Genomic DNA, 16014 nt, shown 5'->3' with positions numbered 1-16014 from the left:
TTAGGAAATTGTCATTTATTTGAGAAACAAAACACAGCTGCTCTTAACTTTTAGAACCATGAATATTCAAGCTTCTGTATTTATTAAACAGATAAGTATACTTTCATTCTACAGAGAGGACCCAGAGAAGCAGGATCACAAGGGTCATTAACAATTCGTAAGAACAGAGGCCCAGAGCTTTTTGCCACCGTACCTGGAGGCCTCCTGAAAGGCTTCCTTTCACAATTCTCCTTTTCAGTGCCTGCTTTTCTTTGATCATCAGCCAGCCCTCAGGTTCGCCCATCATTGAACATTAGTGATAACACACAGTAGGCTTCTTGTACTTGTCACCTAAAACCCTAGAGCTCCCCCAAGTCTCTAGGACAGTAAGCGTTCTTTTCCCTGAAGTCATGCGATTAGCCAGAAGGCCCACCTCACTGAGAAAGGATAATCTGTGATGAAGAGTGGACCCACTAGAAACCAAAGTACCAGCTGGAATTTGTCACAGACATAACCCTACTGGCCGGTGTCCCAACTTCTAGTCCTTAACTCCAAACGTCAAAGGCATCGATCGCTGCTAAAGAAGACACGTTTCACGACGTAAAGACAGGCGGTCATCAGGGCGAGCGCTTAGGTGGTGTGAACTGCTTTCTCTGTCGCTATCTATCTATCTAAACAGCATCGGGCTCTATGGCTTATTTTTTAAAAACAGCATCACTGAAACGAAAGGAGCAAACCACATAATTCCACTTAACGTGTGCAATTCGGTGGCTTTTTGTGTATTCAGAGTTGTGCAAGCATTGCCACAATCCGGTTCAGAACACTTTCAATCACCGCCGAAGATCTGCATGGCCCTCAGCAATCACTGCTTCCCCGTTTCCCACTCTCACCACTGCCTGGCGCCCCTCAGCTACTCTCCGTCTCTACAGACTGGCTTATTCCAGACATTAGCTGTAAACGGGATCCTAGAATGCATGGTCTCCGGTGACTGGTGACTTGGCTCAATGTCCTAACAGGCATCAGCGCTTCGTTCCTTGTATTTCTCTAGGATACTCCACTGCATGGATGTAGCTCGTGTTACTGACACGTCTTTAGCCCCTTGTGAGTCCGTTCCCGTGTGGGGCACTGGGCCGAGGGAAACAGCCAGCCAGGCAGCCTCTGCCCCCCAGGAGCTGAGACACCCCCTACCCCGACCCGGGAAAGGCAGACCCTGACACTAGCCATGACGGATGCAAAACAATGCAGACACATGGGGGAGAGGACTTTCCATGGGGTGGGGGGGGACAGAAGGAAGCTGAAGAAGGTTCAAGGGCAAGTGGCACTTCAGACACATCCTGAGAATCTATCCCATGAAGGGAAAGGCACTCTGGGGGTGAGAGGACCAGCAGGTCGCAAAGGCACAGGAGGGTGAAAAGTCCAGGAGCAGAGGAGCAAGAAGCAGGGGTGGGGGGCGGGGGGACTGCTGTGGGCAGGAGCATCAGGTGCCAAGTCAGGGGCCTGAAGTTAATGCTCAGGTTCAGCGATAAATCTTTATTTTTTTTTTTTTAAGCCTTGCCCATTGTTGATAAATAAGATACAAAAACAATCATAGTATTTCTTAAAAATAGTTCTCCATTTGGGGATTCCATCCCTCCCTCTTCGATAGAGGTTCCAGCTTCCAATTCCTCAGAACCCCTCACTGTCTGCGGAAGCCCCTCGTCAACTTCCTGCTCCTGGAAAACGAATGAGCCCAAAAACCTCCTCAAAAAGCAAATATTACCTTTCTCAACACTGAGCTTTACCCAGGCCAATGTGTAGTTTTATTGGAGTGGCACACAGGACCTGCAGGAGGCTGGGGGAGGAGGGAAGGGCCCTGGAGGGTGGGCGGCCCGGGGGTGGCCCGACCGCATCCCCCGGCAGCGCCCGGAGCCCCTGGGGGTGGCCTCTGCCGGCTCCCCATCTTGCGACTGGGATGAGCACACATTGTGAGGGACAGTGTTCACACGTGGCAAAGCATCAGGAAGGCGTGTTTCAGTAGTACTGAAGGCAAACCTTGTCCATGGCCAACTGTATTCTGTAAGAAGCAGGAACAAGAAGTTGGTGAACCGCGTCCCGTCTGAAGAAATGACCCCAAACCTAATCCAACCCGGAACAGGTGGTCGTTGAGGGCAGACCCGCCCAACGGGGATCACGGAGGCTGCGTCCAGTCTGAATGCGTCCACCGCAAGAGGGAGCCGCTGGTGGGAGGAATGCTGTCCAGGGGCAGAAAGGGCTAGAAATGCCGCTCCCGCCCGCCTGCAAAAGGACCCCGGGCCCGCAGGCCGCGTGCACGTTTACCTGTCAATCGGATAAGGCTGCTCACAAAGGTTGACCAGCACGTACAAGTGTCTCAGAGCGTGCTCGAACTAGGGGCGAACAAACAGAAGGACACAGACAACATCTCACCACACCAACCACTCTCGACTCCGGAATATCCTACTTTCATGGTTACGGGGGTAAAGCACCTTGACCTGTGGTTCTTGACTTTCTTTGGCTCAGGGACTCCCCCTCCCTACCTTTCAGTAACCTGGTGAGATTTATGGGCTCCCTCCTGTGAAAAAGGCCCCTCCGCCTGGGGGCTGGCAAGCCTCCTAGAGCATGTGGCTGCCAGCTCAGGCCTCCTGACTGAGGGCCCACCGTGACCCTGCCCCCCTCTCTTACCTAGGACTCCCCCCAACCTTGCCCACCTGGCTTTTGGCTCTGGGAACCCCATTCTGGGAGGGACACAGGGAGGAGAGAGGATGGGAAGTGGATGCCAAGCCAGATGGCCCCAGGCAAAGACTGAGAGAACCCAGAATGTTTATCTTGCAAACCCTCCAGGGGAATATGAGAACTCTCAGGGGGAAGAAGGAAGAGATCCACTTTGTGTGATTCCAGAGGGCTTAAAGAGTTAACACCGGAAGACAAAGCATTGATTAAATACGGGGGACATTTTTTATTTTCACCTAAGAAAAGCATTTTCCTTACAAAGTTAAATAAAAGAAAAAATACAATCGAGAGCTTCCAAATATTGGAGAGCCACCTCCAAAGTGCCCAGTACCCCATCTTTGGAAGTACTCAAGCACGACCAGGTGTGCACACCACGGCCCGATAGAGCTTTCTACGGTGATGGAAATGTTCTATCAAATTCTCCAGTTCAGTAGCCGATGGCCATGTGTGGCTACTGAACACCTGAAATGTGGATTCAAGCAGCCCTTCGAGGCGAGTAACTACAGTACGGAAGAGCACAGCTCTAAAGCAGAAGCTGTCAAACTTCTTCTGAGAAGGGCCAGACAGGAAATATTTTTGGCTCTGCGGGCTGCGCGCACTACTCGATTCTGCTAGAGTGGGAAAGCGGCCATAGAAACTATGCCACAATTAGAGCATGGCTGGGTTCCGATGAAACGATTTCTAAAAACAGGCTGTGGGCAGGATCGGGCCTGGGGGCCAGTCTGCTGACCCCTTCCCTAGAAGGCTCCCGGCATCACACGGTGCTGACCACAGACACCGTCCGACCTGACTTTCTACCAGGGCCTGACTTCAACAGTAAATCCTGGGGAGGGGTCAGAAGAGACCGGGGTGAGGGATGGCGTGTGGCAGGGGAGTTGAGTCATGACCGGTAAGCTCCTACCCACCGGACAACTGAGTGTGTCTGGGGCCAGGATTCATGGTCCGTGAGTCTGGCTGACCCTCCTCCTCTTGTCCCCCTCAAAGGCCTCTGAATGAGTGCGCTGTTTTCTGAGCCTAATGGAACCTTCTACGAGGCCGGGCACGTGTGATTTCCAGCGGCTGATATTAATTTAGCTCTGGGGGTTTAAGATGCAGGGAAGGGCTCCGTGGGCCCGGGGAAGGCGGCGTGCGGAGGCCAGTGGCCCCGGGCCCCGGCCTTACCGTGGAGGAGTGCCAGTTGAAGCAGTGTGAGCGGAAGTGCGACACGGCTGCCCGGTAGCAGGCGTGCGCGCTGAGCTCGGCTCTCCTGGACAGGAGCCCCTCCGCCTCGGCATCCGAGCTCGCGAGCAAGGAGACCATCTTCTGCACGGACTTCTGGATGACGTGCCTCACCTGTGGAGACGCACATCTTCTCAAGATATACCTTATTTCAGGCAGTCTCTCTCGGAACCCTGGATCAGTCAGAAGCTCGTTCAAAGTGATCTCTTCACGGGCTTCTAACCCAGTGTGTTAAAACAGATGCCAACAGGGGCGCCTGGGCGGCTCAGTCGTTAAGCATCTGCCTTCGGCTCAGGTCATGGTCCCAGGGTCCTGGGATCGAGCCCCCGCGTCAGGCTCCTTGCTCGGCAGGGAGCCTGCTTCTCCCTCTGCCTCTGTCCCTCCCCTGCTCGTGCTCGCTTGCTTGTTCACTCTCTCAAATAAATAAAATCTTTCAAAATATAAAATAAAATAAAATAGATGCCAACAGAGGCATCCTGCAGGAGGCAAAAGAAGTGCGGGAGAGACTTCTCTAATAGCCAGAAACCTTTAGAAATAGCCTGCCTTTTCGGGGTCTTCTGACATGGTGGAAACATTTAAATCTAACCACCTGAAGAGCAGCCCTGGCCCACTCTGAGAACAGGGGTGGGTGTAGAAATTGTGCTCCAAAGTAGATTGCTGTCCCCTGACTGGTGCTGTGTGTTCACGGGCACCTTTGCCTATCTATTCCAGAAACCACCAGAAAGAGGGGCACAGAGGGGGGCATCGTTTCCTTCCCAAACGATGAGTGAAAAAATACCCCACTACAAAATGGGTTCACTATTGTTATTTCTAAATCAGTTAATATTTTTAAAATCTCACTGTCATTTCTAATGCAGCACATTTCACCATAACGCCACATAAACAAAAGTGCTTTGGAATCAAAATTTTAGTAGGAATATGAAGGGGTCCCCGACTAACAGACTCACAAGTATGAGGACCTCTGTATTATACTAAGACCAGCAAAAAATATAATACCAGACGTGGGGCACCAACTGCCAGGATTATTAGAGACAGGAATTTAAACCGGATCACAGAGATGTGTTATCTTTCCTAGCAAACGCAGCCGAATGCTCCCGAAAGCCCGAGTGCTGTGCTGGTGAGGCTGACGAGTCACCACAGAGCGGGCTCCGCTGAAGGAGACCGCCTCCGCCCGGCAGCCACCAACTGCTCGCTCTCCAGGTGCTTCTAGACGCACAGCAAGAACTGGAAACGAGACTCTGCCAGTTCCAAACAATCGGATGAGCTACTGAAAACAAACTCAGTAATCGTAAAAGATCGCTCAAACATTTTAAGGAAGAATTTTAGGCTATGACTATGATTTCCTAAGGCCGCAGAAACTTTGTGCGTTGCATTTTTTTTTTTTAAACCATGATTAGCTAATAACTCACCAAGCGGCAATATTAAAATGTTTTCTAAGCAACCAGGTATGAAAGAGGGCAACGCCCACATGCCACGACTTGCTGGCAGGATACAGGCGAGAGACGGCCCCCGGTCTCTGGTGCCTGCTACCAAAGAGGTCAAGGTCAGCTGACTAATGGAGAACCAAGAGAGCCACTGCTCTGCTCACTGCTTCTCTGTTACACGGAGCACAAAGGCTAGTCCCCTTTCCCACAGACTCCCACGTGGCAGGAAGAGGGGTGGCCCCGGAGTGCTGTCACCTAGCTCCCAGTGGTGCTGGGTAACCGTCAGCAGGCAGAGACCAGGGCCACGCACGCGGCCCGGTGAGGCTGGGGGCAGTCGCGGGAAACGGTTCCTTGGACCGCTACTCACGTCCAGATGCCTTTGGATCTGCTCCACCAATTTCCTGGACTCCTGCAGATCATTGGTGCTCATCAGCTTCCTTTTCAGGATGGCGAGGGGCACCTCAGGGCTTGGGGTGAGGTCAAGGTGTTTGACCGGAGGCAGGGAGATAGGAGAGCTGGCCTTGTGTTTCATACCCTGAAACTGCATCACTTTCATGGTGGAGATGGACTGAGGAGAGAAGGAGAGAGCCAGACTGAGTGGCAGACGTGCCAAATGTGTCCTGGGTCCTGCCTCTCCATGCGAGGCTCACAGTGCACACCACGTGGTTTCAGGACCACCGAAGGGCCACGGGCGCAGCCTGGAAACATGCACCTGGCCCTCAGTAGAGGGCAAGAAAACACAGCCAAGCACCTGAAATCCACCAACGATGAACTTTGAAAATACCTGGCTTCCTTTGCAGGAGAACCACTAATTCTGTCACCTCTGGAAGGCAATCACCGCTCCCCAGTCACGCGGAGCTTGGACCAGGGTTGTTTCAGCCAGGGGCGACCCTGGGTCGTGCTGCCCTACCCGTGCTCACCTGCCGGGCCCCAGCGCCTGGGAGCAGGAAGGCGCAAAGCACAGCTTAGAGTTGCGGTCAGGGTCCACTGAGCGGGACAGAGCTAAAGCCACAGTGGGGCCGGCTGACGGTCAGGGCCAACAGGCACGTCAGCCAGGCTTTGTCTGCCCGCGCTGGTCACTCCAGACTGGACCCCAATCGGAGGGAAAGAAATGCTACAAGCGATCCTGTTCTTAAACCACACAACAATTGGGGCACCTGGGTGGCTCAGTCCATTGAGCGTCTGCCTTCGGCTCAGGTCATTATTCCCCGAGTCCTGGCATCGAGTCCCGCATCGGACTCCCGGCTCAGCGGGGAGTCTGCTTCTCCCTCGGACCCTCCCCCCTCTTGTGCTCCCTCTCTCTCTCTCTCAAATAAATAAAATCTAAAAAAAAAAAAAATAAATGAACCAACAATAATCAAAAAGTTCTAAAACAAAAAATAAAATACACACAAATATAGAGCAACATGTAATGTTTGGAAAAGATCCATCATAGCTCGTCAACCAAGACCAGGAACAGCCAGTGCGGAAGAAATCACAAGGCGCACAGGAAGCCCAGGGCAAAGAGCTGCGGCCAGGTGCTCTCTCCCACTTCAGTTCCACCCCCCCACCCGCCCCCAAGCAGCCAGGGCCGTGCCACCTCTGATCCTGCCTCCTCCGAGTCACCTTTCCCTCGCCTTCTCTCTGCTCCCTGCTCCCCCACCACCACTCAAGAGGCCTGGCCAGGCCCGTGGCATCCTGAGGGCACGTCTCATGGCCTGTGCCTGCCCTGCTGGTTCCCAGGCTCCAGTCCACACTCTGCCCTTGAAGAGCTGGAGGGTTGACTGGCTCACAAGGGTCTTCTAGAAGGACAATGCTTGCATCCAAGGAACAGATCTCAGCCGCTGAGAGCTCAGATGGTGGCAGGCCGCCTGGGGAATGGCGTTTGGTCACATGGACAGGTGCACAAACCACCTCCTCTGCACATCATAAGGGTTAGCCCCTGCCCCCCATGGTGACACATGAGGCCCAAGCCTTCAGCAGCCCCCTGCTGTGACCTCTGTCCAAACAGCCCTGATAAACGTACCCATTTAACCACCTAGGTCCCTTCTGAACAGAGTTGGCGGGTGGGGTGGAAGTCCCTAAATTCTAGCCCAAAGGTAAAGGTAACCCATGTGCCAGGCCTGCTCAGGGTTTCTGATGCACGACCTTCTTTAATTGCATGCTAAAGCTCTGACCAAGGAGGAAATGGAGATTTGGAGAAGCAGCTTGTCCCAAACCTCACAACTGTGCGAGAGTGAAGCTGGCAAGGTCTGATTCCAGAGCCCGGGCATGGTGCCCAGGATGCAGAGCCACCCCCCCCCTCTTCACCGAGAGACGCACGTTCCCAGAGAGTCGGCCTGAGGCTCCGCCATCAGCGGGAGCGGGGGGCTGCCCTCCTCACCTTGTTCCCGTACTGCATGACGTGGCTGGTGTTGGTGTGCGACTTCACCAGCTGGTACTGCTTGTGCAGGGTCTCTTTGGTCAAATCCTCCTGCAGAGAGGAAAACATGGAAGTCCTCTGACCATCAGAGCTGACGGCTGGGCCTCAGCAGTGCAGCCGGACCCCTGAGGGCTCACCACGTCTGAGTCCTCCATCCAGTTGACGCTGTACCAGTCCCCCAGGTACGTGGATCTCTTCTCGTCATAGTAACAGGCGTAGGATGACTCCGTTGGGTTGGCAGCGGTGGTCGCATAAACTAGTAGGGATTCAAGACACCTTGCCATCACGCTCTGTTCCCCACTGTGGGAACTGTGGGTGGGTCCCACCTGCAGGTGAGCCTTTCCCTCTTCCCTAGGGCAATCAAAGCTACCAGCACGGGGAGGGCACGAGGGCACAACTGTACCCAGCCCTGTGAATTTGGTTACAGTAACTGTCTAAAATTAAACGTGGAAGAAAGAGAAGCTGGTTGATAGACACTTTCTGCAGTAATACGCAAGCACACATGCTCAGTAGGACGCCAAGCTATTTTAGAACAACACGGAGAGATTTTAATAGCTCTGGAAACTCGAAGAACATGTACCTAATTTCATTTCCAGAGGAAGTTACCATCGCAAGGGTTAGGCCCTGCCCCTGCCCCCCAGTTCGTGTACTGAACGAACACTTTGAACATACATAATAGCTACCATTTACTATCTAACTACCATGGGCTCCGAATCGTGCTGAGCAAATGTTAGCACTTAAAATGCACCACTCCCCACAGACAGGCACTGTCTTTAGCCCCATTATACAGATGGGGATAATGGAGGCTCCAAGAGGGTATTGCCCATGATCGGACAGCCAGCAAGCAACGCATCGCAAAGGACCAAAGCTGGTCCAAAGACCACGTGACCTTGGACTTAAGTAGCTTCACCAAAACCTGGAAGAGGGCCATGAGGCTCCCATCAGATTCTTTACTCCTGGACCACTAATACTGAAAAGAAGTCCAGAGCTGCCCACAGATAAGCCCTCTCCCCCACTTCTGTGCACGAGGCTGCCCTATGCCCCTACTTATATAGACCACTTGGTTCTTCCCGTTGGCAGAATCGGAGAATGACCAACTGTGCCGCCAAGCAACCTGCTCACCCAGCCTGGCTCAGAGGCCAGTGCTCCCACCACCTACCGTTGATGTCGGCGGGCAGGTGCCTCATCATGGACCCGGACTCACAGGCTTCAATGTAGAAGACCATCTGTGAGGCAAACGAGACAGGCGACCTCACACCCTGGCCAGGCACAGACCGCACAGGGATGTCAGTCTGGCTCTGGCCACTCTCCTCACCCATTCTTAAGGATCTTTTACTCTTGCTTCTGGGAGAGATCTCTGCTGGGAAGGCTACAGAAGCTGCTGTCATACAAACCAGAAGGACTCCAATCTATTCATCGCTAACAGATTAAAATGATCTATCAGTTGACATGATGCAGGGCAAATGGTGCCACAGATAATGCTAAGGAGAACTGCTCCACCGTCCAACACAAGGAGACAGTGCGGCAGGCCAATCTGTACATTTCTATCCCGGACGTGCTCAAGCCATTCAGTGTGTATAAAGGCTGCCAAGGCGGGGGGGTGGGGGGTTGGAGGGTGGGGGGGGTAAGGGCCAAAGTGAAATAAGATGGTGGTATTTTCCTCCCAATGGCTCCCAAACTGGAGTCAATGCTCAGAACAGTGGTCCTCAAACTGTGGTCCCTAGATCATTAGCGTCGGTGTCAACTCAGAAAGGCGAATTCTCAAGCCTCTCCCCAGGCCTCTGAGTCAAACTCTGGAGGTGGGGTCCACACCCTGTTTTAACAAGAGCTCTAGTGATTCTGAGCTAACTAATAGCTAATGCCCTAGAATCACTAAAGGTGAATCCTGGAAAACCAGCGGGCAAGACTAATCACAAGGACACTCTCCAGAAACAGCCATTTGGAGTTGGGGGTGGTCATGGGGTGGTAGGCTCTGCGTCTCCCACCTTCCTCACACTCCTCCCTGCCAGGCCACCCCAAGTGCTGACGTTACCTTTTGGTACATCTTGTGTTCATACATGTAACGGATGGTCTCATTCAGGTCCTTCACGTGAAGCTGCAAGGGAAGAATATCGACATTTGGACCAACATATCAAGAGAAACCATTTGCTAGATAACACGCTAATAAAGCCCTAATGCTGCTTTGTAAATTCTTAGTTATCGGCCCTTAGAAAGAATCACGGTAACCAGGAGCATTATCCCAAAGTGGCGCCTCATGTGTTTTATTCAAATATTTAAAAGGGGGAAGAGAATGAGCCTTCTCATTCATAACTTTGTCTGGAGCATTCAGAGGCTGCGTTCTATTACTGCATCTAGTGCCACGTATCCAAGTCTGGAGACAGTTTACTGAGGCTGGGATATGAAGAGAAATGTAGGCAAAACCTGAGATGCTTCTGGATACATTTCAAGCTGCTAAGCGTGGCCCCTACACTCGCCTGCCATACACAGAAACCAACCCTGGTGGAACATTAGAAATACACATCACAGGCCGAATGTCAACACCAAGCTTTTGTTTGCCACTCTCCTACTTTGTCCTCACAATGTTAAGAAAAATGGGCGCCTGGGTGGCGCAGTCGGTTAAGCATCTGCCTTTGGCTCGGGTCGTGATCCCAGGGTCCTGGGATCGAGTCCTGCATCGGGCTCCCTGCAAGGGAGCTGGGAGCTTGCTTCTCCCTCTGCCTCTGCCTGCCACTCCCCCTGCTTGTGCTTGTGCTCTCCCTCTCTCTGTCAAATACATAAATAATGTTAAAAAAAAACAAAAAAACACAAAAACAATGGGAAGGAAAACTCACATCGTCATTCGGAAACACCAGTATACCAGCAGCTCCGTGATCGGTGAAGTAAACGAACACGTGATCCCGGGGGCCGCTGCCGAGAGAGGGTGACAGGCAAGGGGAGTCAAAGTTGACCAGTTCCTATTCCCATTTCCATTTCTCTGAAAAGCTGCTGGAAGAAGAGGCTCGAGGACGACAGTCTCCCAACCAGACACAAAAAGGAACACAGGACCTACTGTCAGCCCTTGCTCTCCGCTCCCGCTGAGGGTTACCCTGAGCCACAAGGCACACTGAGAGCTTCAAAACTATCAACTATGGCCAGGGAGGAGGGGACATCTGCTGGGTAGCTGGTCATATGGACCAGGTGTGATGCAAATAGTGGGGTCCTCTGGTAATCGGGCCTCACGTTGGCAGCCACCCTCTCCAACCAGATCTCCCCCAAATGAGGAAGGAAGCCAGGACACACAGAGGAACATAGTCCTTCAGATCAGACTTCTTCCCTTCCGGGCCCCTCAGCCTGCACACCTGCCCACACGCCTCCTCACGCCTGCCCCTGCCCTCTAGCCGCAGAGGAACGGCGCCCCTTGCCAAGCATCTGAGACGGTCTGCAGTATCGCTAACCCACATCGCTAACCCACAGCCAGCGGCAAGCAGTGGGCTGGTTTTCCCCAGCCCGAAGGTTAGCGCTGTGCATGTGAATGCGCTCCTCTCCCCACTGGGCTGACGTCGAACACGGCAACCTGACCGGCTCCAGCCTGACCGGCTGCGGGGCTCCGTGCCTGTCTCGGTGCAGCCTGCCGGCGGTGGAACATACCAGCACGAGGATCCGTGGACAGCAAAAAAGCAGTGGGTTTAAGTGACAGGGAACATTTCATTAACAATAATGAGGGACCCCTGGCTCCTCGGGTGAGTTCGGGACAGAAACGGGCTCCCCAAAATAGCCACCAGCTCTGCGCTGAAGTCAGGATGAAGCTCCCGGCTCTGTCACTTCTCAGCAGGAAACAGGCCAAGAGTAAAGAGCACCACTGTTTCGGGTGCCAAGTCATTCAGGAAAGTGTGTCAGCCATAAAACTGCCATTACCTCTTCAAGACCTTTCCAGATCCTTTGCCCTTCACCGCTTCCTCATCGCCTCTCAACACGGCAAGGAAATTTTGTGGCGTGACATCCTGCAAAGAATTGGAAGTCAAAATCAGACGCAGCTGTCGTTCCAAATCCGAGGATTTGCGGAGTCCGTAGCAGAACTGGGCCAGCGGTCCACACGTCTTCAAGGCTCCAAGTTTAACAGCAAAGACTTTGGAACCAAGTAAGACCCAAAGCAAGGCCAGTGTTTCTGGGGCCTGTGCATGACCCCTTGTCAAATATTGTCTTGCCTTTGGCTGATGGCAACTAGCAAGCCTGCCACTCCTTTCTGACCATTACGAAGTCCATGTGGGGAAACCCAAGGGTGCTGGAAGGTAGGGACAAACAGCAGAGGAAGAGCGAAGCCCCACAGAGGCACAGCAGAGAGGGAAGAGAAGCATCAGCCCTGGGCCTCCCTTTGCGTTCAATATGCTGCCTACAAGGTCAAATCCCAAGGACACTTGATGTCCTTAGAGATTAAAGATAACATTGGGGGCGCCTGGGTGGCTCAGTTGTTAAGCATCTGCCTTTGGCTCAGATCATGATCTCAGGGTCCTGGGGTCGAGTCCTGCGTCAGGCTCCTTGCTCAGCGGGGAGCCTACTTCTCCCTCTCCCTCTGCCACTCCCCCTGCTTATGCTCTCTCTCCCTGTCAAATAAATAAAATCTTAAAAAAAAAAAAAAAGATAACATTGATGTCTGATCATTTAAAAAAAGCAAAACAGAAAAGTATAAAGGGCGGGGGGGAATCACCAAAAATTCTACCACCTAAGATTCCAGACATTTCCTTGTCTCACTATATAAAAATAATTTCATAAAAATTGGATCATCGATATTACACGTATGATGCGTTCAATTTAAGTGTACTTGAATTTAAAAGGAACTGAAAGAATTGCTGAATTTCAGATAAATGCTTCTTTATCACCAGGAATATTAGTTCCTACACAACCTCTCTGAAATCAGGAAAGAGACTATGGTGTAAACCACAAGGCAGCATCATTACAGGGTTTTTAAAAAATGTGTTAATTGATACAGCTTGAATCGACTGGGAGGGATATAATTTGGAAGTGATAAACAATAATAACAATTAATGAAAAACGATCTCAGCGAAATCCAGGGATGCTCTGCACCAGGGCCAGTGCTAAGAAAATTGATTTTCAAAAAAAAGCACAGATCTATAATTGGATTAGCACCAAGACCTCAAGAAAATCGGGTTTTACTGAAGGAAATCTATTATCAGGCTTAATGTATAAGAAGACTAGAAACTAAAAATCAGTAGACTACAACTTATTTCTAACTTTTTTCCCCGTTTTTTTCCCTTGGCTTTCTTACAAAACTCTCAGAAATTACTCCTCAAGCACGAATCTTACTAGAAACATGAAGCAATGACCAGAGACCAGTCTAGTGAGGTTCTGACCCTGGAAATGCAAGAATGAGGGGAGAGCCATCCCTGGAATGGAAACAGACCATGCTGCCTCCAGCCCCGCACCCCTCACCTCGCCGGTGTAGTCCTTCAGGACCCCCGCGTACACGTCCGAGCCATTGGGTCTGTTGATCACAATTCCTGGTGTGGGGTTGCTGAAAACCAAAGGACACCTCTGAAGCATGCAGTGTGACATGCCTCTGAAATCTGTCTTCAAAAACATGCCCCCGTTATGTACACAAGTAGTAAGCGACTGTGTTTGCCAAAGACGTGTCTCATCTCCCGCACGGTCACCCATGTGCCAGGGGCTTTAGAGCTGGGGGGTCTCAGGCAGCCCACAGGCCTCGAGTTCTCGGCGGGAGTGGTTAAGGGCGGTCCCGGAAACTGAGGACAGGTGTGCCTGGCCTCCTGTGGGAACCATAGAGCATCCTGGGGGCAAGATCTGAGCAAAAGACCTCCCAGAGCAAAACTACTTACAGAGAAAGCCAGGACAAAAGACAAGACTTTGATACAAGAGCTAGGCGTGAAAGTTCAGAAGGGATTATGAGGTGATCATGGGATCACCCCTCCTTGGCTCCAGCAGGGAAAAACAAGGAGTGGAGAGACTCGCACCAGTAAAATGTAGTAGCCACAACCTGCTGCCCCCGATTTCCTTAAGAAATCAGAGAAGCAGGCGTGAGAGAACTGGTTGTAAAACTGAATTCAACAAATAATAAAAGCAAATAAGCACAGAAAGAAGGGTCGTTGGACCTAAGCTGCAGAGAAGAGTCTCCCAGGCGCGGGGCCACAGAGGCAACCCCCCCCACCGCCGCCCGCCGGTTCGGAGGTCAGGAACAAGCACTGCAGAACTCAGTGGTGAGTTCTCCAAGCCCAGAAGCAACTTACACTTTAAACTCTTCCAAAGCACCGGCCCCAAACACCCTTCAGCGCTCAACTCCTATGCCACCGCCACTGGCAAGGTGCCCCGAGCTATGTTCCAAGTTCTACATGAAGCAGCCCTGTGGGATTTCGTCTGCGAGTCTTTTTACCTTCTAAGGTCTGCATTCTAACACGAATTCTGAAGATTCCTGTGAGTCTGTATGCATTTAAAAAAAATATATCCTTGGGGGCACCTGGGTGGCTCAGTCGGTTAAGCGTCCGACTCTTGGTTTCGGCTCAGGTCATGCTCTCAGGGTCCTGGGATCGAGCCCTGAGTCAGGCTCCACGCTCAGCGGGGAGTCTGCTTGAGATTCTCTCCCTCTGCCCCCCCACCGCCCCCACTCATGCATGCGCACTCTCTCTCTCTAAAAGAAATAATCTTAAAAAAAAATATATCCTGGGGGCGCCTGGGTGGCTCAGATGGTTAAGCGTCTGCCTTCGGCTCAGGTCATGATCCCGGAGTCCCTGGATCGAGCCCCGCACCGGGCTCCCGGCTCAGCGGGGAGCCTGCTTCTCCCTCTCCCTCTGCCTCTGCCTCTCTCCCTGCTCATGCTGTTTCTCTCTCTCTCTCTTTATGTGTCTCAAATGAATAAATAAAATCTTAAAAAAAAAAAAAATATATATATATATATATATATATATATACATCTCCTGAATTCACCACCACCAGTCCAAAACGCTGCCTACTTACTCTTCAGAGCTGGCTATGTCATCATACATCATCACAATGATCTGTTCATCAGGAATCCCGTTTCGGTGAACAATCTGGTAGGCGTGGCATGCATCCGCCTGGGAGAAATGATTTTGTCAAGGGTTAGATGTTGCCCAGAAGGAGGCCAATTTTGGAGTTCTAAGGAGCAACACATTCTTTCTCATGGAAGACATGCTTTGAATCATTCCCTATGGGTCAGGTATTTAAATTGTTTTAAAACACATACATTAGTATTTTTTCAACTCAGAGTTTTAAAAACTCCCCACCCCCCCCATTACCCAAACTCTCATTCATCCGGCAGTTGGTGTGGATGTAGACTATACTCAGACATGCACACACACACAGCACCACCACTTGGGTGACCAGGGCCTTCAAAGGTCCTGGATAATTTATTTCCCTTTTCCACACCATATAAAAGTCTCCTGAAAGCACTGAGTTGGGTCCCAAGAACAGAATGATGAACTGCAGATTCAAAGCTTACTTCTGTATCAAACAGGATTTTTCTGATTCGAGTAACTTCGGCTGCCAAAGCTGCTGTTGAGTGAAAACTCGGAAGTTCAGCTCAGGAATTGAAAGGAGGAATGTACTAATGTACTCTTTAGTTTAAAAAAATAACAATCACCACAAGGGTGACAATATTAGGGATGAATCTCAAGCAGACTCCCCGCTGAGTGTGGAGCCTGACTCAGGGCTCGATCCCAGGACCCTGAGAGCATGACCTGAGCATGACATTACATTGTTAATGTAACTCCTTGTCCATAAAAGGGTGAAGACATTCTTCGCTTCCTTTTTCAGATGACACGCGGTGTACTCCAGGACATGGGAATCATTTGAGGACAAAAGGAAAAATATCCCCCAACTTTCTGCTTCTGTTTAATGATGTCTTTCAAGAACAAAAACATAGGGGCGCCTGGGTGGCTCAGTCAGTTAAGTGTCCGACTCTGGATTTTGACTCAGGTCATGATCTCAGGGTTGTGAGATGTGGCTCCATGCTCAGTGCAGAGTCTGCTTGAGATTCTCTCTCCCTCTCCCCCTGCCTCTCCCTCTGCTTGTGTGCTCTCTAAAATAAATAAGTAAATCTTGGGCGCCTGGGTGGCTCAGTTGGTTAAGCGACTGCCTTCGGCTCAGGTCATGATCCTGGAGTCCCGGGATCGAGTCCCGCATCGGGCTCCCTGCTCAGCAGGGAGTCTGCTTCTCCCTCTCCCACTCCCCGTTTGTGTTCCCTCTCTCGCTGTGTCTTTCTCTGTCAAATAAATAAATAAAATCTTTAAAAAAAAAAAA

General features: G+C 51.4%; 1 protein-coding gene across 3 annotated transcripts in view; it reads right to left on the bottom strand.

Moving 5' to 3' along the window:
• Window positions 1-16014, bottom strand: part of LGMN (legumain) — a 34718-nt gene continuing 18704 nt past the window's right edge. For 2 of the 3 annotated variants that reach the window (XM_081830029.1, XM_081830031.1), the window contains exons 3-14: window positions 14713-14810; window positions 13177-13258; window positions 11644-11729; window positions 10581-10656; window positions 9782-9844; window positions 8909-8975; window positions 7887-8005; window positions 7711-7800; window positions 5716-5916; window positions 3868-4038; window positions 2296-2363; window positions 1-2032 (exon numbers count right to left, since the gene is read on the bottom strand). In XM_081830029.1, coding sequence (XP_081686155.1) covers window positions 1990-2032; window positions 2296-2363; window positions 3868-4038; window positions 5716-5916; window positions 7711-7800; window positions 7887-8005; window positions 8909-8975; window positions 9782-9844; window positions 10581-10656; window positions 11644-11729; window positions 13177-13258; window positions 14713-14810 — 1164 coding nt within the window. In that variant the 3' untranslated portion in view covers window positions 1-1989. The remainder of the gene's footprint in view (window positions 2033-2295; window positions 2364-3867; window positions 4039-5715; window positions 5917-7710; window positions 7801-7886; window positions 8006-8908; window positions 8976-9781; window positions 9845-10580; window positions 10657-11643; window positions 11730-13176; window positions 13259-14712; window positions 14811-16014) is intronic. The other variant, XM_081830030.1, reaches the window with a different exon arrangement.

The sequence above is a fragment of the Leptonychotes weddellii genome, chromosome 9, assembly GCF_054177405.1.
Source record: "Leptonychotes weddellii isolate Sample4059 chromosome 9, ASM5417740v2, whole genome shotgun sequence".
Taxonomy (NCBI): domain Eukaryota; kingdom Metazoa; phylum Chordata; class Mammalia; order Carnivora; family Phocidae; genus Leptonychotes; species Leptonychotes weddellii.
This window is presented reverse-complemented; position numbering and strand designations above follow the sequence as displayed.